The sequence below is a fragment of the Bos mutus genome, chromosome 15 (genome assembly GCF_027580195.1).
Source record: "Bos mutus isolate GX-2022 chromosome 15, NWIPB_WYAK_1.1, whole genome shotgun sequence".
In the NCBI taxonomy this organism is placed as follows: Eukaryota; Metazoa; Chordata; class Mammalia; order Artiodactyla; family Bovidae; genus Bos; species Bos mutus.
In genome coordinates this window covers 74,439,887-74,462,028 of record NC_091631.1, presented here as the reverse complement: position 1 = coordinate 74,462,028, position 22,142 = coordinate 74,439,887, and the positions used below count along the sequence as shown (strand labels likewise).

Genomic DNA, 22,142 nt, shown 5'->3' with positions numbered 1-22,142 from the left:
ACATTAACAAACTGAAGAATAAAAATCACAAAGTCACCTCAATAAATACAGAAAAACTTTTGACAAAAGTAAGCATCCATTAATGATTAAAAACTCCCAGCAACAAAAATGAGGTATAGAGGGAACATAATCAAGGACATATGTGATAAGCCCACAGCTAACATCATACTCAAGGTGAAAAGCTGAAAGCATCTCCTCTAATATCGGAAACAAGACAAGGATGGCCACTCTCACCCACTTTTATTCAACATAGTATTGGAAGTCCTAGCCACAGCAATCAGACAAGAAAAAGAAATAAAAGGAATGCAAACTGGAAAGGAAGAAGCTCCGCTGTCACTGTTTGCAGATGACACTATACAAAAGTAGATCTCATCAATGAATCTGGTAAAACTGCAAGATACTGGCAACACCATGGACTGTAGCCTGCTAGGCTCCTCCATGGAATTCTCCAGGCAGGAATACTGGAGTTGGTAGCCATTCCCTTCTCCGAGGGATATTCCTGACCCAGAGATCGAACCCAGGTCTCCTACACTGCAGGCAGATTCTTTATAGTCTGGGCCACTAGGGAAACCCAGTAAGGTGGGAAATGAGGGTTAATATTCATAATATACAAAAAATTCATATAACTCTATATCCAAAAATAACATTGCTTTGTTATTAAAATTTTTTTCAAGTAGGCAGAGGATCTGAATAAACATTTTTCCAAAGAAAAGAAACAGATGGCCAACAGGCACATGAAAAATGGAAGGGAAAGTAGAGCAGCCATTATGGAAAACAGCATGGACATTGCTCAAAAAATCAAAACTAGAACTATCATATGATCCAGCAATTACACTTCTGGGCATTTATATGAAAAAAACAAAAACACTAATTAAAAAAGATGTATGTTCTCCTATGTTGACTGCACCATTATTTACAACAGCCAAGATACAGAAGCAACCTACATGCCCATAAACAGATGAATAGAAAAAGATGATGTAGTACATATATACAATGGAATATTAGTCATAAAAGAGAACAAAATCTTGCCATTTCTGATAACATGTATATGCCTAGATGGCATTATGCTAAGTAAGTCAGGCAGTGAAAGACAATACTGAATAATCTCACTTATATGTGGAACCTAAGACACAAAACAAATGAACAACAAAACAAAAGCAGAGTTATAAAGAGTTGGCACCACCAGCTCATCGCCAGAGTGAGGCACAAGCTATAGGGCCACCATGTGCTTACCAGTGCCCACCCGCCATGCCTGGCTTCAACTACAAGTTCCTGGAGAAACCCAAGCTTTGTAACTGTCCGTTACAAAATAAATGAGTCACTGGTATCAAATGTATACCATTTGATATAGTATAGGGAATATAGGGAATATATTTAAGGGAATATAGTTAAGAAATATGCACTATCTTTCCATGGTAACATAACTACACTCATCATAGTGAATTGAATGTAGGTGGTTAAAAGGTACAAATTTCAAAAGATAAATTAGTAGGGATGCAATGTTGTTGTTGTTGTTGTTGTTCAGTCACTCAGTCATGTCTGACTATTTGCAAACCCATGGACTACAGTCCTCAGGATCCTCTGTCCATGAGGTTCTCCTGGCAAGAATACGGAAGTGGGTTGCTATTTCATTCTCCAAGATACGTTCCCAGACCAGGGATAGAACCCATGTCTCCTGCACTGGCATGCAGATTCTATACCAATGAGCCAACAAGGAAGCTATAACATGATAAATATTAAATAGCACTGATATGTTATACATGAAAGAGATAAGATAGCAAGTAAATCCTAAGAGTTCTCATCACAAGAAAAAGATTTTTTTCCTATTCCTTTAATTTGTATCCATATGAGGTGATGGATATTCACTAAACTTATGTGATAATCATTGTTTGATGTATTTTAAGTCAAATCGTTATACTATACACCTTAAACTTTTACACTGTTGTATGTCAATCATATCTCAATAAAACTGAAAGAAAAAATAAAAGTTTAAAAATAGTTTTAATTAAATTAAAACAGTTTTCTTTAAAATTTGCATTTAAATTTCCTAATGAAATGGACAATCTCCAGTTGCTTAATCACATGCTGGAAGTAAATTCACTAACCTTTCTGGTTGTATGAGATTCAGAAAGGATTTAGAAAGGATTTATTTTACTATTCAAGCAAAGTATAAAACTACATCTGATATTTTAAACCAATGATTTCTGTATGTCATAAATTTCATCTTAATTGTTCTTGGAAATAATTTATCTATGGCCACAAAATTATAATCAGCTTCGGAAAAAATACATTTTAAAAAACAGTCACTGGTTTATTATCTTTGCAAATATACAATTAGTATCAATCCTCATTACTCACAGATTCTGGATTTATGAAGAACCTACTCATTAATATTTATATGTATCCGAAGTCACTACTCTCAGAGCACTCATGGTCATTTGCAGACACACAGAGCTGTGAGAAATTTTAGTTGCCCAACACCTATGTTCCCAGCTAAGGTTGCTTGGACTGCAAGGAGATCCAGCCATTCCATTCTGAAGGAGATCAGCCCTGGGATTTCTTTGGAAGGAATGATGCTAAAGTTGAAACTCCAGTACTTTGGCCACCTCATGCAAAGAGTTGACTCATTGGAAAAGACTCTGATGCTGGGAGGGATTGGGGGCAGGAGGAGAAGGGAACGACAGAGGATGAGATGGCTGGATGGCATCATCGACTCAATGGACGTGAGTTTGCGTGAACTCCGGGAGTTGGTGATGGACAGGGAGGCCTGGCGTGCTGCGATTCATGGGGTCGCAAAGAGTCGGACACGACTGAGCGAATGAACTGAACTGAACTGAAGCCTGAACAAAGCAACAATGCTTGTCTTTTTCCTATCGTGTTTTTCATAGTTTATGTAGCGTCATAGTTTCACATTTTGTGCTTCTTGTTGGTGGTTTTGCTATTTAAATTGACCTGGAGCGCAGTCAGCAGTGCTGTCTCCCGTCCCCAGCACTAGAGCACTGTGATGCGCCTTAAAGAGAACACGCTTCTGTTAGATGAACGTCATACAGGCATGAGTTACAGTGCTGTTGCCCACGAGCTCAATGATAATTCATCAACAATATATATTAAATAATGTGTCTAAAAACACACCTAAAATCAGTTGTATGTTGAGCAGCTGGTGAAAATGTTATGACCAGAGGCTCACAGGGTCCTAGGCACAAATTTTCAGTATTTGCTAATTCAGTGTTCACAATGACTTAATAAAACAGAACTACTGAAAACAATGAGAATCAATCATATTATTTCCATAAACTGAACATTAAAAGAGATTACACTTTCCCCTTCTCCAAATCCATACATAAATCTATACATTTAAAATCAGCTCAAGCTCAGAGACGAACCAAAGGTGCAAAGAAATATTTGAAAAAGTGTATTAATTTACTATGTACTAATAAGGCAATGGTTTTGACTTTCTTTGATAAAATTATGGCTAAATACCTCGTGTGTCATCTTCCTTAAATTTCAGTTTTGATAAGTTAGTATCTGATCTTCGTAGAACTATACCCAAACCAGCTTCTAGTTCACTCAAAAGGTTCTGAAGTTTGGGATCAAAGTTTCTGCTCCATTCCTGATCCTAAATAAAATCAGACAAGAGCACATGATGATCAATATCTTGCCAAACAGGCTTCCTAAAACCTTGTCAAAAACTAAGTCCAAATATACTTGTTTCACTCAAAGCCTGGCACTACCTCCATCTCTTAAGAGAGGGATAAAAGTCCTTTCAACAGTTAAAACTTTATAAAGGTCATTTACTATCACAATTTAAGAATGGATGTAGATTGCATTTTACATCTTTTCCAATTTCTCTATTTGTCAACAAATTTAATTATTTTTAATTAAAAAAATATTTTAATTTCTAATATTACCAATAAATAAAATAATAAATATTTATATTTGTGTGTATGAAAGCATTTATCCAAAGACTTAGGCTAAAATCAACAATCATACAAGCTACTTTAATTTACTCACCTTTAGTAACATTGGTGCAAATACTTGCCGGACAGCTTGGTAAAGGGAATTAATAGGTGATTCTAACATAGATGAAACAAGAATATTATTATGTAGATTTTGATCAGTAATTACTTCGGGTCGCAGCTTGAAAAACACCAGCACTTTATCTTTTGTGTCAGCAAAATCAATCTAAAGTGATAAACAAATGATTTTTAATGTTATTTTCATAAAGTTAATATTTGAAAATATTACCCTAAAATGTTGTACCTATAATTTTATCCCTTGGTAAAAGTATACTTTAGAAATAATTATAGTATATTACAATCAGTCTGTCTTTGCTCCGTAAGAAAACCTGGGTTTGAAAATTGTATCCCCACTTATAGGTGATTGTATCATAAAGCTACTTTGATAATTGATAAGTGATTATAAACAAAAGCACCAGATAAATATTGTTGACATACACTGCTAACTACTCCACTCCAACCAGATTCATTAATACTACAAATCAAAGCTGTGTGCCCCAGGTACATACTGGTGAATAGTATAATTTTCCACCCTACTCCAGAAACTCTGTAACAAGGATGTGTATTACCCTCTTGCGTGCATAACTAAGTCACTTCAGTCATGTCCAACTCTTTGGGACTCTATGAACTGCAACCCGCCAGGCTCCTCTATCCCTGCAATTCTCCAGGCAAGAATACTGGAGTGGGTTGCCACGCCCTCCTCCAGGGCATCTTCCTGACCCAGGGATCAAATCCGCATCTCTCACGTCTCCTGCACTGGCAGGTGGGTTCTTTACCACTAGGGCCACCTGGGAAGCCCAATTACCCTCTTACCCAAAACTAAATTCTACATAAATAGACAACCTAAAAACCAAAAAAAAAAAAAAAACAGGTTGTCTATCTCCTAAAATCATCTTTACCCGAACCAGTGTTTTTCGTGTAAAGTATCTGAGCATCAAACTTTATTACTAAATTGTCATAAACCTAGATTATTTAAAATTAAAACTGTCTGAGCTAAACTGGAATTCACTAACCCAACCATGCTTAAAATAGGCCACTTCACAGCAATTAGTTCATTAGCTGTAAAGTATACCGCCCAAAAGAAGTTTTTGCATTATACACATATTCACAAAATTGTTCTCATTTCTTTTTCCAGGAAGAGAAGTCTATGCTGTAAAAAAAAAAAAAAAATTCAAACAAGTTTACTGTTGTGCGTGAAGAAACACGCTAAGGATGAGTGAGCTTTTGTGCTACTTTTATCCTAATCATTGTATCTGTTTAGCCACTAGGAAAGAACTGTCATTTACTTGGCATTACTGCTTTTCTCAAACTCTCATTTTCGCCCATTAGAGTTCTATGCTAGTATGATCATTTTATTCCCTTTACAAGCAAGTGAGAACTGCAGACTGCAGTAAGTAATTTGAAAAATTCATTCCTTAGTAATTAAATAGACCATACACTTGAACTTTTCTACTCCCACCTATGTGAAGAAAGAATATTCACAAAATACATATTTTAATATCATACTTTGAAAACAGTAACTATGTCACTGGCCAAGGTGCTGCGGGGCATCAGGACAATGAGCTTTGCCTTAACCACATTCAGAGTTACAGCAAAAGGTAAGGCTGCTACAGCTGTTCCTTCCCTGAGTAAAGAATCAGCACTCCTAGCCTAATCTTCCAGTTTCCCTGTCATCAGCAACTGCTATTTACTCTTAACTTACTCTAATCTGATAATTACTAAGGTATACATTGGGCTTTCTAGGTGGTGCTAGTGTTAAAGAACCTGATTGCTAATGCAGGAGACATAAGAGATGTGATGGATCCCTGGGTCAGGAAGATCCCCTGGAGAAGGAAATGGCAACCCACTCCAGTATTCTTGCCTGGAGAATCCCATGGACAGAGGAGCCTGGAGGCTACCATCCATAGTGTCAATGGACATGACTGAAGCACTTAGCATGCAAGCAAGGTATAATTTGTTCTTTTTTGAGGTTGCAAAATGTCTCTATCACCTCCTGGGATCCATCAGGGATCAGCAGACTACAACCTTCTGCCTGTTTTGTACAGTTCACAAGCTCAAAATTATTTCTACATTTTTTTAAAAATCAAAAGAATAATATTTCATGATATGAAATTCAAGCATCAGCGTCCATAAATGAAGCTGAATGCAGTCACACTCAGTCATTCACATATTGTCAAGGTTGCTTTCTCACGTCAATGGCCAAGTTGTGACAGAGACCTTACAATCTGCCCAAGCCCAAAATATTTGTTATCTGGCCCATTATAGAAAAAAAATTTGCCAACTTCTATCCTATAGCATAAACCAGATCACATCTCTCTTGCTTAAGACTACCAACAACTTGGTATTTCAACCTAAATGGTGTACAAGGTCCGAAATGCTCAGTCCATATTTTAAACTTCCAGTCTTTGGGTTATTCATTAAACTTCAGCAATGACTGTGTAATTTTTTTTTTCCCAGCCCCCTGAAACCAAGATGAGATCCAGCTCAAGTTGTGTCTGAATCTTTGCAACCCCATGGACTATAGCCCTCCAGGCTCTTCTGTCCATGGGGATTCTCCGGCAAGGATACTAGAGTGGGTTGCCATGCCCTCCTCCAGGGGATCTTCTCAATCCAGGGACTGAACCCAGGTCTCCAGCATTGGGGGCAGATTCTTTATCTTCTGAGCCACCAGGGAAGCCCCTCCCTAAATCTGCCTACAACTAACTCACCATTCAAATCTCATTTCAAAGGGCTCCAATCCAAACAGGCATTCCCTCCTTCCCTATTTTAATGCAGTTCCTCACCCCGCCCCAATCACTACTTTAACATGACTCTATTTTTACTGGCAGCACTTATCAATACCTAAAATTATGTTACATTACATATCTGTGTGGATGAAGTGAAGTGAAGTTAAAGTCACTCAGTCATGTCCGACTCTTTGCAACCCCATGGACTTGTCCATGGAATTCTCCAGGCCAGAATACTGGAGTGGGTAGCCCTTCCCTCCTCCAGGGGATCTTCCCAACCCAGCGATCGAACCCAGGTCTCTCATATTGCAGGCGGATTCTTTACCAGCTGAGCCACAAGGGAAGTCCCATCTGTGTGGATGTGTTTAACCAATTTTTGTCCATTCAAATGTTACTCCTTGAAAATAAACTGACATATTCACGGCTTTATCCCTAGTACCCAGGACAATACCAGACCATAGTGGGTGAATTAATATTTGTTAATTTGTTAAATCATGCTGTCAGACATCTAAAGTACAACTTAAGATACAGAAAAACATTTTCAAATATGACTAAGTATCTGTACTGTGATGTATGACTGTATATAAAATACACTGTTGGGCTCTACTAGCTTAAGTATTAAAGTAAAAAAGTTATAGACTCAATTTTCATTACACAACCCAAGATATATTTTTACAAATCCAAACTCCTCATCTTATTTTCCCATTACACTCTATCTAAACTTTCAGATCCTGAAGGAAATCAGTCCTGAATATTCATTGGAAGGACTGATGCTGAAGCTGAAACTCCAATATTTTGGCCACCTCACGCGAAGAACTGGCTTATTGGAAAAGACCCTGATGCCGGGAAAGATTGAAGGCAGGAGGAGAAGGGGACGACAGAGGATGAGTTGGTCAGATGGCATCACCGACTGGATGGACTTGAGTTTGAGCAGGCTCCAGGAGTTGGTGATAGACAAGCAAGCCTGGCGTGCTGCAGTCCATGGGGTAGCAAATGGTCGGACACGACTGAGTGACTGAACTGAACTGAAACTTTCAGAGGCATTTACAGCACTGTGCTTGATTTTATCATTTGTTGAGTATATGTCATTCTAGGTCATCCAGAGTGAGGCTCCAGAAGGCAGAAGCAGGGGGTCTTATTGTGAATTATATAATACTAACTTATCGGAGCAGGCCTCCTGGTGGCTCAGAGAGTAAAGAATCTGCCTGCAACGCACAGGTTTGATCCCTGGGTTGGGAAGATCCCCTGGAGAAGGAAATGGCAGCCCCTTCCAGTAGTCTTGCCTGGAGAATTCCATGCACAGAGAAGCCTGGTGGACTACAGTTGTCAACTATGATTATCCATGCTTTTTACATCTTTGTAAACTTACTAAACCAAAGAAAGTGCCTTATATATAGTGAGTTCGAAATACAGTGACTGAATAGAATTGAGTCAAATCCAAGACTAAAGATTCATAACAGGGTGAATAATCCAATCATCCTACAAAAATGCATTCAATGTTTGTTGTGTATCAAATACTCTGCTAGACCTAAGGATATGGATGAACACCAGAGAAAGAGGTTTAAAAATATGACTGTGATTTGTTAACTTTCATCCATTTACTGAGCCCCTTTAACATGTAAGGCAATTTTTTCTGTATATTACTCTGAGTGCATGTGTTTATCTCCTGTTTGCAGGTGCACCCATTTCTTAAACAATCCTGCCAGTAGAAGCAGCAATGAAATAAATATTAATGTCAATACATCACAGGTTGTACAACAAAAAAGAATTTAGACTATCTTATCATTCCGTAAAAGATTTTAGTTCCTAACTATTCTTTCCCTCGTGTAAATTTAAACTTAGAATATAATATAAAAAAAAAAGATACACTAGAATTTGACCCCAAAGAACTTCAAAAGGGAGAAAGAAAAAAAAAGTTTAAATAAATAAGATAAATTTCGTGTTTTTAGTTATAACGTAAATGTAGTATTAAAAAAAAAAAAACTAGAAAGACTGTAATTGTTCTCTGCCAGTGAGCGGACTGGGAGCTTCCTTCGGCCAGGAGGGATGCAAGCTTGGAAACCAAGTGAAGCGAGAGGCCCGCGCAGCTCGTCGGGAAGGGACAGCCACGGGCCCTGGAGGAGGACTCAAGCCAGGAGGCTCCCAGGGACCCGGCATCCGTCCTACTGAGCCCGGGACGGAAAAGTAGGCCGGGGCGGGGTGCAGGCAAGCATACCACGTTGGAGAAGGCGATGCCGGAATCGGATCGCTGCACTCTGAGGAGCATCTGGTTCCCGTCGTCCAAAAAGTTGTTGATTTCGGGGCCGTTGCCCAGCAGCGCATGGTCCCAGGATTCCGACACCAGCCCGAAATAGTTCCGAGTAGTGGCGAAAATGAAGAGCTTCCGCACGTCCCCGGGCACGCCGGCCATGACTCCGGAGAGAAGGACCGGAGAGGGCGGGCGGCAAGAGCGAAGGACGGATAAAGCCGGAGGACTAAGGCGAACGGAGGCGCGGACAGCCCCAGCCGCTAGCTCGCCCGCGGCCTGCAGGGCTTCGCGGTTGCCAGGGGCAGTCGCTATGGCGACGGCGCACACGTCCGCGCGTGGCGGCGTTACCTCCTCCGGCACGCGCACGCCAAACTCAAGGGCCGATCGACCACCTCGGCGCTCCTTAGCTGCTCGCCGCCGTCATCGATTGCAGGGGATTCGGGCAAGTGTGGGTCAGGTGGCGAAGCCCGCCTTTAGTGCTTTCTGCTGACTTCTTGAAATGGCAACTCACTCCGGTACTCTTGCCTGGAAAATCCCATGGACGGAGGAGCCTGGCAGGCTGCAGTCCATGGGGTCGCTAAGAGTCGGACACGACTGAGCAACTTCACTTTCCCTTTTCATTTGCATGCATTGGAGAAGGAAATGGCAAACCACTCCAGTGTTCTTGCCTGGAGAATCCCAGGGACGGGAGAGCCTGGTGGGATGCCGTCTATGGGGTCGCACAGAGTCGGACACGACTGAAGCGACTTAGCAGCAGCAGCAGCAGCTGACTTCTTGCAACGGCAACTCACTCCAGTACTCTTGCCTGGAAAATCCCATGGACGGAGGAGCCTGGCAGGGTGCAGTCCATGGGGTCGCTAAGAGTCTGCCACGACTGAGCAACTTCACTTTCCCTTTTCATTTTCATGCATTGGAGAAGGAAATGGAAACCCACTCCAGTGTTCTTGCCTGGAGACTCCCAGGGATGGGGGAGCCTGGTGGGCTGCAGTCTATGGGGTCGCACAGAGTCGGACACGACTGAAGCGACGCAGCAGCAGCAGCACCTGACTTCTTACGACGCATTACTAGGAGACATGCAACTAATCTTCAAGTGCAACAGGATGGCGTGGATTTAGGAAGGCTAAAGGAGTTCTAGGGCTCCCTTTTCCCCTGCACTCATTAGCAAACCATTCTGTCAGCATCATGTTCCACACCTGTAAACTGGGGAAATATTATCTAGGTTGTAGTGAGGATTTTAAGAGAATATTATTTAAACATCGCTTTTTGCCAAATTCAGACTTAAACTGAAGAAAGTAGGGAAAACCACTAGACCGTTCAGGTATGACCTAAATCAAATTCCTTACGATTATACAGTGTAAGTGAGAAGTAGAGTGCCTGATGAACTATGGATGGAGGTTCGTGACATTGTACAGGAGACAGGGATCAAGACCATCCCCAAGAAAAAGAAATGCAAAAAAGCAAAATGGCTGTCTGAGGAGGCCTTACAAATAGCTGTGAAAAGAAGAGAAGCAAAAAGCAAAAGAGAAAAGGAAAGGTGTAAGCATCTGAATCCAGAGTTCCAAAGAATAGCAAGGAGAGATAAGAAAGCCTTCCTCAACGATCAATGCAAAGAAATAGAGGAAAACAACAGAATGGGAAAGACTAGAGATCTCTTCAAGAAAATTAGAGATACCAAGGGAACATTTCATGCAAAGATGGGCTCGATAAAGGGCAGAAATGGTATGGACCTAACAGAAGCAGACGATATTAAGAAGAGGTGGCAAGAATACACAGAAGAACTGTACAAGAAAGATCTTCATGCCCCAGTTAATCACGATGGTGTGATCACTGACCTAGAGCCAGACATCCTGGAATGTGAAGTCAAGTGGGCCTTAGAAAGCATCACTATGAACAAAGCTAGTGGACGTGATGGAATCCCAGTTGAGCTATTTCAAATCCTGAAAGATGATTCTGTGAAAGTGCTGCACTCAATATGCCAGCAAATTTAGAAAACTCAGCAGTGCCCACAGGACTGGAAAACGTCAGTTTTCATTCCAATCCCAAAGAAAGGCAATGCCAAAGAATGCTCAAACTACCACACAATTGCATTCATCTCAACCGCAAGGAGATCCAACCAGTCCATTCTAAAGGAGATCAGTCCTGGATGTTCATGGAAGGACTGATGCTAAAGCTGAAACTCCAATACTTTGGCCACCTCATGCGAAGAATTGACTCATTGGAAAAGACTGTGATGCTGGGAGGGATTGGGGGCAGGAGGAGAAGGGGACGACAGAGGATGAGATGGCTGGATGGCATCACCGACTTGATGGACATGAGTTTCAGTGAACTCCGGGAAATGGTGATGGACAGGGAGGCCTGGCGTGCTGCAATTCATGGGGTTGCAAAGAGTCGGACACGACTGAGAGACTGAACTGAACTGAATTGATTTTTTTTTAAAGGTCTGGTAAAGAATAGGAGTTTAATACAATGTTAATTTACTTCTGCTCATTTCTGTGCTAATTTCCCACCATTAATTTTGTCATCCTATTATTAATTTCTGAAAAATTTAACCAGTTTTTTCATCACAATCAATCATCATCAGAACACAGAACCATATTTGTAAAATAACCAAAACAGTGTATGATACTTGTTAATTTGTTTTATAATAGCACAACCAAATACTTAAGAAATACAGAAGTGAAATTAGGCTTCATTTTCTACTCCATGGCATCACTACAAACTACTAAACTGCCATTTATCTCAATATTCATCAAAGACTCTGAATTCAATAATTATCTTCTAAAGATGTTTACCACATGCTCCTATATGCCATGTAATGAACTAGGCCCTCGAGGCTACAGTCTCTGCCCTAAGGGTTTTTGGTGTACTCAGTCTTCTCAGCCCTGATTTGAGCCATTACCTAGGGAAAAGGACACTAATTTTTTATTTGTACCGAATAATCACAACTGTATTCTTTTAGAATTAGAAAGGTCATTTTATCTCCTGAGCATCTTGATTGAGTTCTGGGAATGGAAACTAAAGAAAGCTGAAGTCCTTTAAATTATAAAAGGAAATGAGTTCAGATTCTTACAAAACAGTTTGAAAAGTGGGAGAGGAGTCAGTGAGGTAGAATGCTGGAGACTCCAAATAGGAACCCAGGGTGACTGGGTAGCCAAAAAGGCCTTTGAAACAAAAATGGCTAATAGGGATACAGAGATTCTTGGTCTGTGATGGGCATAATGACCCTTCCCAGGATCTTAAGGAAAGCTTCCATAACTCACAAATGGTTAGTCTAGATGAGTTATTTTGGTGGGAATGTATAAAATGTCTAAGTATCCTTGGTAATATGAATTAAAATGAATGAAAAGGCAATACATGTAGGGACATGAATAAAGAAAGCTGTTGAGATCATGAGAATCTCATCCTCCCAGAAATATTTAAAATCTTGATGCCTTTTGGACTTCCGCAAGATATGAAATTTGAGTTTTCAATCCATTTTAACCCAGATGTCAAAAAAAAAAAAAAAAAAACCATATTAATCTAGATGTCCAGCTGACATGTAAACCCAATGAGGGTAAGGATGTTGTGTATCTTGTTCACAGCTGTTTACCCAGACTTAGGCCTAGAGTGGAAAATGACTCAGGAAGCTTGAATAAAGAATAAAGAATCTCACAGATAGTAAGTTACAGAATGAAGATTTATTCCAAACCCTATTGACTCAGTCTCCAGACACTCTATCACAATGATAGACAGCAGGTTAGCCTCTAACATCATGTCTCCCCTTTCACAGCTAAGAAGTACTTACCATCCAGGTGTGGCCATTAACTAATTCTCACAATTAGTGGGCAGAAGTAATGTGTGCCACATGCAAGGCAAAGTTTCAAAGAGGTAACTATACCTTTACCCTTTGCCAGCTGGATGGAGCTAACAAAGCAACAAGAAATGGCAGAACCATGAAAAAGTTAGAACCAGAGCTCCTGAGTCAGTGTGGAGTACAGCCAGCAATTGTTAAGCAAGGAATAACCTTTATTGTGTTTGAACCATTTTATATTATGTAGTGTGGGCCTATTTTTAAATAGCAATTTAGGCCACACTAACTGAAGAGTAGGGCTTGCCAGGTGCAGCTAATGGTAAAGAATCTGGCTGCCAAGGCAGAAGGAATAAGAGATAATCCCTGGATTGGGAAGAGCTCCTGGAGGAGGGCAGGGCAACTCACTCCAGTATTCTCACCTGGAGAATCCCATGGACTGAGGGCTACAGTCTAGGGTTTCAAAGAGTCAGACACACCTGAAGCAACTTTGCACACACACACAACCAAAGAGTAATTGATATCAGCCATAGGGTGCTCTTTAAAAAAAATGTTAGTGTGGAGCATTGATTTAGAAGTTAGCCAGCAGGTAACATTCAAACAGTGTGAGCCAGAGGTCAGGGGCCAAAATCTTTCTGAACCAAGGATTCCAATTTTTTTTAATATTTGCATTTCTCAAAACTGTTGGTCTCAGGACTTCTTTATACATTAAAAATTTACTGAGGCCTTTAGAAAAAATTTGTTTCTGTGCATTATTTCTGTAAAAATTTACTATCAGTTCAGTTCAGTCTCTCAGTCGTGTCCAACTCTTTGCGACCCCATGAATTGCAGCACGCCAGGCCTCCCTGTCCATCACCATCTCCCGGAGTTCACTCAAACTCACGTCCATTGAGTCGGTGATGCCATCCAGCCATCTCATCCTCTGTCGTCCCCTTCTCCTCCTGCCCCCAATCCCTCCCAGCATCAGAGTCTTTTCCAGTGAGTCAACTCTTCGCATGAGGTGGCCAAAGTACTGGAGTTTCAGCTTTAGCATCATTCCTTCCAAAGAACACCCAGGGCTGATCTCCTTCAGAATGGACTGGTTGGATCTCCTTGCAGTCCAAGGGACTCTCAAGAGTCTTCTCCAACACCACAGTTGAAAAGCATCAACTATTCGGTGCTCAGCTCAAATTTACTATAGTAGTCATTCAAAGTGAGACAGATTCTAAAATTCATCCAATTAAAAATAATAAGCAGGACTTTCCTGGTGGTCCAATGGTTAAGAATTCGCCTTGCAATGTAGGGGACATAGACTCAATACCTGGTCAGGGAACTAATTTCCCATGTGCCCTGGGGCAACCAAGCTCAGACAGGGCAACTACTGAGCCTAAGTGCTCTGGAGCCTGAAAGCCAAAACCAGAGAGAAGCCCTCAGAACTCAACAAAAGAGCTTGCATGCTGCAACTAGGATCTAATGCACCCAAATAAATAAATATTTTTAAATATAAAAGTAATACGTTAACATGACTTGTTAACATAAATAATATATTTTGATGAAAATAATTATAATTCCCAATATAAAAATAAATTTGGTCAGAAGACCGGTATTGTTTTACATTTCCACAAATTTCTTTAGTATATAAATGCCTTAGTAGGAGGCAGTTACTTAATAGATCTTCTATCTACTATTGTATTCATCCCTTGCAATATGTTGTTTTGGTTGAAGTATGTGGAGAACACTACAGATATGTAATTAGAAAACAGAAATATGTGTAGCTGGAAAACAGAAAGAATTTTATAGTCTTTTCAGATAGCTGTGATACTAAACCCAAACTCCACAAATGGTAGTTTCCTTCTGTGTGTGTGTGTGTGTGTGTGTGTGTGTGCGCGCGCACATGCACTTATTTTGACCATGCTGCATGGCCTGTTGGACCTTAATTACCAGACCAGGGGTAAAACCCATGCCCCCAGCAGTGGACACACAGAGCCTTATCGACTGGACCACCAGGGAATTCTCCACAAACAGCAGTTTCTTGAAGGACAGTTGAAATTTAGAATCTGGAACCATATCAATAAACATTTCATACTCAGTTACATTAAAACCCATTGGTTATCTTGCACTCTGAATGGATATTTTGCCTGTACATAACTGTAACTTCATGTATTGATCATTTGGAAAACATTTGAGCTATGTAGATCTTCCAAATGTGGATACATTTCATTATACAATATCATAAAATCACATTCCTTAATAAACCACTGATACCAGAAGAAAAAGTCTGTGTATGGTGAGGTTGTCAAGCTTACAGTAGTAGAGAATTTAAGTTTTCCAAAATTCTACTTTTTCATGAAAGCCTGAATTTCATCATTGGCAACAAATATTGTTCATTTTTTTCCTTGAAATGATAGACTTATTTAATTCATTTTTGAGGAAAAAAAATGTCTGCCAAATACCCAAGTCTTAAGAGTAATAGTTTGTCATCTATTCAAGTAAAAATTTTCTTCAGTGATAAAAGCTGATACTGCTAAGTCACTTCAGTCATGTCCGACTGTGTGACCCCACAGACGGCAGCCCACCAGGCCCTGCCATCCCTGGGATTCTCCAGGCAAGAACACTGGAGTGGGTTGCCATTTCCTTCTCCAATGCATGAAAGTGAAAAGTGAAAGTGAAGTCGCCCAGTCGTGTCGGACCCTCAGCAACCCCATGGACTGCAGCCTTCCAGGCTCCTCCGTCCATGGGATTTTCCAGGCAGGAGTCATGGAGTGGGGTGCCATTGCCTTCTCCGATAAAAGCTGCTAGTTTTGATCACAACTCAAACAGTAACACAAGTTCCTGGTTGTTTTTTTGTTTGTTTGTTTGTTTCTTTTCCTTAAGGCAACCACTGTACTTCAGTATTCAGCGTAAGTGCTTTTGGTGTTTCATCCATCAGAACATTAAACTGACTTGAACTCAAGATTTGAGATTTGACTAAATTATTTACTCTATCATTGAAGACATTCTTAAATGAAACTGGTATCTTTTCCTTTGAGTACATGGAGGAGAAGAAAGGATGTCTACTAGAACATTTCAGTGTCCCAGCCTTGATTTGTGCAAAGATGCCAGCAGTTTAGCCACACTGGGTTAGTTTTCCAGGGCTGTGTCACAAATTGCTGCAAACTCAGTGGCCTATAAAAACCCTCCTTTATTAGCATTCAGTTCTGTCCATTAGTAGTCTGCGAATTGCATCTCAGCCTCTACTAATAGTACCACAAAGTTGAGTTCAATATATTGCCCAGGCTGAGTTCTAATCTGGACCTTAGGGTCCTTTTCCAAGCTCATTTTGTTGTTCAGTTGCTAAGTCATGTCCAACTCTTTGCAACCCCATGGATTGCAGTATGCCAGGCTCCTCTGTCCTCCACTACCTCCTGGAGTTTGCTCAAACTCATGTCTAAAGAGTCAGTGATGCTACCTAACCATCTCATCCTCTGCTGCCCCCTTCTCCTTTTGCCTTCAATCCTTCCCAGCATCAGGGTCTTTTCCAATGAGTCAGCTCTTCACATCAAGTGGCCAAAGTATTGGAGCTTCAGCTTCGACATCAGTCCTTTCAATGAATACTTAGGGTTTATTTCCTTTAGGATTGACTGGTTTGATTTCCTTGCAGTCCAAGGGACTCTCAGGAGTCTTCTCCACCACCACAGCTTAAAAGCACCAGTTCTTCAGCACTCAACCTTCTTATATTCACATCCATACAAGCTCATATAGCTGAGACAATTAAATTCCTTGTAGCTGCAAGACCAAGGTCCCCATTTTTTTGCCAACCATAAGCTGACATTCTTTACCTTCATCTTCAAAGCCAAGGATGAAGAACTTTATCACACAACAAATCTCTCTTATGTTTCAATTCTTTAAGGGCCCCATTCCTTTCAAGAATTTACCTAGCCCAGAGGATAACCTCCTTTATTAACTCAAAGTCAACTGAAGCATGGAAGTGATAGCCCACCATATTCACAGGTTTTGCCTTCATTCAAGGTTAAAAGGTTATACAAGCTGTGCCCACCAGGGAGTGGAAACCTTGGGGCTGTTTTAGAATTCTGCCCACCATTACTTTTACACCATCAAATGTCAAGCACAATGAAAGAGGCACAAAATGTCTATTATTGTGGAAATAGTTTGACATTAGAGACCCCTGAAAATATTTCAAGCTTCCACAGGGGATCATTTGTTCTAGACAGTCTCTACATTACCTATATCTATTTAAGAAAATGAATATTAAAAAAAGGGGTTTTAAGTTTTATCCATTATGGTTGACAAATATTGGCAAATTATATTGAAAACAAAATGCCATACAATTGTTATAATATCATTTTTATATTAAAGTATAATAATCATCTAGTTATTATCCTTGGACAATGTTGGGAGAGCTGTACATGAAAGGATGTAATTTCAGAACCTCTTCTTCAGACTCAGAGAAGCTGAAACTTACTCCGAGGCATAATTATTTACAGATTTCAATCACCAGCACAATGAAATGTACATTCTCATATGACATTTAATGTTCAACTCAAATACTTAAATATATTTACCTCTATACATTTTTATGTGTCCCCAAGGATTAATAGGAATTCTATTTCTTCAAATTCTGTTCCTAAGTCAGAAAAGAGTCTCTAACCATTACCCTGGAGTCTAGTAAGCAGTCGATGCTTCCTGTAGTCATTTGTGTTGAATATATAGGGGGTGAGAGGAAGGAGCCATGTGAGTAAAGGATTTAGTATTTATTGGGTCATATGCATAACTGAAGTTTATTCTTTCATCTGCACTTCTGTCTACCTCCAATCCCCCAACGAATCCTGGGCATGATGGTGGAACAGCAAGAAATGTGATAATGTGGAGTTGATTTCTCCCAGTCTCCACTAACAAAAACAATCAAAAGCTGACATTTGGAGGAGAACAAAGTCAAAGTTTGGAACTCCTTGCAGATAATACTTTTGGATTTCACTATGAGAAAATGCAGACACTATGATTAAACAATTTAGATAGTTTGAGTCTTCTATCAGATGTTAAATACTATTTATTTGAACGCTAGTGCTTTGTTGAGTTCAGTTCAGTTCAGTTCAGTCGCTCAGTCGTATCCGACTCTTTGGGACCCCACGAACCGCAGCACGCCAGGCCTCCCTGTCCATCACCATCTCCCAGAGTTCACTCAAACTCACATCCATCGAGTCGGTGATGCCATCCAGCCATCTCATCCTCTGTCATCCCCTTTTCCTCCTGCCCCCAATCCCTCCCAGCATCAGTCTTTTCCAGTGAGTCAACTCTTCCCATGAGGTGGCCAAAGTACTGAAGTTGCAGCTTTAGCATCATTCCTTCCAAAGAATACCCAGGGCTGATCTCCTTCAGAATGGACTGGTTGGATCTCCTTGCAGTCCAAGGGACTCTCAGGAGTCTTCTCCAACACCACAGTTCAAAAGCATCAGTTCTTTGGTGCTCAGCTTTCTTCACAGTCCAACTCTCACATCCATACATGACCACCGGAAAAAACATAGCCTTGACTAGACGAACCTTTGTTGGCAAAGTAATGTGTCTGCTTTTCAATATGCTATCTAGGTTGGTCATAACTTTTCTTCCAAGGAGTAAGCGTCTTTTAGTTTCATGGCTGCAGTCACCATCTGCTGTGATTTTGGATCCCAGAAAAATAAAGTCTGACACTGCTTCCACTGTTTCCCCATCTATTTGCCATGAAGTGATGGGACCGGATGCCGTGATCTTCATTTTCTGAATGTTGAGCTTTAAGCCAACGTTTTCACTCTCCTCTTTCACTTTCATCAAGAGGCTCTTTAGTCCTCTTCATTTTCTGCCATAAGGGTGGTGTGATCTGCATATCTGAGGTTACTGATATTTCTCCTGGCAATCTTGATTCCAGCTTGTGCTTCTTCCAGCCCAGCGTTTCTCATAATGTACTCTGCTGCTGCTGCTGCTAAGTCACTTCAGTTGTGTCCGACTCTGTGTGACCCCATAGACGTCAGCCCACCAGGCTCCCCCATCCCTGGGATTCTCCAGGCAAGAACACCGGAGTGGGTTGCCATTTCCTTCTCCAATGCATGAAAGTGAAAAAGTGAAAGCGAAGTCGCTCAGTCGTGTCCAACTCTTAGCGACCCCATGGACTGCAGCCCACCAGGCTCCTCCGCCCATGGGATTTTCCAGGCAAGAGTACTTGAGTGGGGTGCCTTTGCCTTCTCTGCATAGAAGTTAAATAAGCAGAGTGACAATATACAGCCTTGGCATACTCCTTTTCCTATTTGGAACCAGTCTGTTGTTCCATGTCCAGTTCTAACTGTTGCTTCCTGACCTGCATATAGGTTTGTCAAGAGGCAGGTCAGGTGGTCTGGTATTCCCATCTCTTTCAGAATTTCCCACAGTTTATTGTGATCCACACAGTCAAAGGCTTTGGCATAGTCAATAAAGCAGAAATAGATGTTTTTCTGGAACTCTCTTGCTTTTTCGATGATCCAGCAGATGTTGGCAATTTGATCTCTGGTTCCTCTGCCTTTTCTAAAACCAGCTTGAACATCTGGAAGTTCACAGTTCACATATTACTGAAGCCTGGCTTGGAGAATTTTGAGCATTACTTTACTAGCCTGTGAGATGAGTGCGATTGTGCGGTAGTCACATATTAAAAATTAAATGTGAAAGTTAATTGTAAACTTTGTGGTAATTTTTTGCTCTACCTTTTGAACTTTGTTATAAATCACCTTATGTAAGTGTTCTCCTGAATAGTCACAATTGTTTTAATTGACAATATATCTTATTGGTATTGAGGAGAAAGAAAACTTGAGGCTCTAAAAATTTATCTGAAAAGAGTTCTAATGACTATCATACATTCTAACATCTTTCAAATTAAGAAAAAAAATGTTGCTTGGACTAAGCAAAATAAAATATGTCTTCTTTTTCCTCTGCCATAGTAACCAACAATGTTCTAGACATTTGATGACATTCATGACTTTTGATGGATATGTCAAATTTGGATAGATTTGTTCTAATGACAAAGAACAGGGTCCCCAGCTGACCCGTGACCAACTCATGAGAGCAAGTGTTTTAAACAACTGAGTTATTGAATTCTCTGTTGCTCTGTGCTAAGCTAACTCATCCAAACTGCAGATAGGGTGTGTACTCAGCCACCCCATAGTCTCACACCCAGACCAGTTTAATTTACATAGCCTACTTTACCCTGTAGGTGTGTGAGCTTGTAAAGCTGTTTTACAGAATGCTGTCTTAATGAAGCCTGTTGCATACATACCAAATTATGTGATAATTACTTGTTTAATAAATACAGAGCTTTTAATTTTGCCTTTCAGTGTAATAAGGTATGCTGCCTGCCTGCTGCTAAGTCGCTTCAGTCGTGTCCGACTCTGTGCAACCCCATAGACGGCAGCCCACTAGGCTCCTCTGTCCCTGGGATTCTCCAGGCCAGAACACTGGAGTGGGTTGCCATTTCCTTCTCCAATGCATGAAAGTGAAAACTGAAAGTGAAGTCACTCAGTCGTGTCTGACTCTTAGTGACCCCATGGACTGCAGCCTACCAGGCTCCTCCATCCATGGGATTTTCCAGGCAAGAGTACTGGAGTGGGGTGCCATCACTTTCTTCGAGAGCACAAGGCTAAGTTCTTGTCTAATACTTAGAAATTAATTGTGAATTCACACGTACTGACAAAGCAAAAGACTTTTGGGAAGGGGCACCTTGGCAGAGAGCAAATAAGGTAAGGGAGCCCAGGAGAGAACTCTGCCATGTGCCTTGCAGTCTCAGGTTTCACGGTAATGGGGTTAGCTTTCCAGGCTGTCTTTGGCCAATCACCTTGCTTGCTGCCAAATTTGGTCTGGCTCAGGGTCTTTCCTAGTGATATGCACCTCTCTCAACCAAGATGGATTCCAGTGTGAGGGCTTCTGGGAGGCTGACGGGGCTGGCATCTCCTACCTACTCCTTTGTGCACCTCCTGAATTCTTTCAAGCTATTTTCATAAGACGTACCTGACTTAGCAACTGAACAACAATTCTAGACCGATATCTCCTCCTTCCTTTCAGCCCCTCCCAAATTCTCCTGGTTAGTTTCCAATGTTGGTACCACATTCTTTATCTGAACCTCCTGTTGTGGGAAAGCTCAGGCAAGCAAGTATCATCATATCTGGTTAAGGCAGACAGTTTCGGTTTACAGTTCCTTGACATGACACTGATTTCTCTTTTAGATGCTGTGATGCTTACTGTGTGCAGGATCTGGCTTAAAAGGAAACAGTCTTACTCAGATTTGCAGCTGAATGCCCTTTAATGTTATTTTTAAAGTATGCATAACCACTGATGTAAAGTGCTAAAGGGAAAGGAAAGTTTTATACCATGGTAACCATTAATTAAAAATGTTCACATAAACTATTATTTTGAGTTTTTTATTTTCCATTGCTATTTCCATTTTTATTTGCATAAAATGATTGTAAATAACATGTAATTAAATCAGAGCTTTCTGCTTCAGAGCCTAACATCTCTTTAAAAAATAAATTCTATGATAGAATAACCCTCTAACATCACAGCTTTTTGCTTTAAGACTAGAACATCAAAACATTGGCAGCATCAATTTACTCAGCAAGGTGGCTTAGGATAAATTTAAAGAAAAGAAAGTGAAAATATTAGTCACTCAATTGTGTCCAGCTCTTTGGGACCCATAGATTGTAGCCCACTAGTCTGTCCATAGGATTTCCCAGGCAAGAATCCTGGGGTGGGTGGCCATTTCCTTCTCCAGGGGATCTTCCTAACACAGGGATTGAACCCAGGTCTCCCACATTGCAGGCAGATTCTTTACTGTCTGAACCACAAGGCAGATAGGGTAGGGGGTCCCTGGAGAAAGACAACCAGGCCTGGCTTTCTTGACAGAAGAACCCATTTTGCTCTAAGTCATTTTGTGATCTAGGCCTGGCCATAATGCTTGTTTGTGAACATGCCACATAATTAATGATCTTAAGGGAAGGAAGGCAGAAAGTAAGACACAATAGTCAAGACACAATAATGCAGGCTTGAGCAGGGTCCTGGTTCCTCAAGGGATATAAATAATAATATAGCTTTGAGTTCTACAGAAGCTAAGGCCAGTACTGAGATGGAGGATGGAATGATGATGTTGACCTTCCAGTCTTCAGTCAATTAAAGCTTGTCTGTCAACCTCTGCCCCAATTCAAAGCTGAATTTTCCTCCACTAAAGCCACCTCATGAATATGCATGTACCCTTAGCCTAAAACTTCCTTGAATTTTGCTGTTAGGGAACAGATCCCCAGTATTCTCCTTACTTGCTGCAAGTAATATAACTTTTTTTCTCCTGATCTTTGGCTTTGTTTTATCTAATGGCTCACACTCACCAAGAGATGAATCCACTT

General features: G+C 40.7%; 1 protein-coding gene across 2 annotated transcripts in view; it reads right to left on the bottom strand.

Annotated features, from left to right (window-relative positions):
* DYNC2H1 (dynein cytoplasmic 2 heavy chain 1) overlaps positions 1–9,327 on the bottom strand; it is a 395,644-nt gene extending 386,317 nt beyond the window's left edge. The window contains exons 1-3 of one of the 2 annotated variants that reach the window (XM_070384345.1): positions 8,958–9,327; positions 4,012–4,182; positions 3,481–3,616 (exon numbers count right to left, since the gene is read on the bottom strand). In XM_070384345.1, the coding sequence (XP_070240446.1) occupies positions 3,481–3,616; positions 4,012–4,182; positions 8,958–9,152 (502 nt within the window). In that variant the 5' untranslated portion in view covers positions 9,153–9,327. The remainder of the gene's footprint in view (positions 1–3,480; positions 3,617–4,011; positions 4,183–8,957) is intronic. The other variant, XM_005887860.3, reaches the window with a different exon arrangement.
* Positions 9,328–22,142: the final 12,815 nt, after the last annotated feature.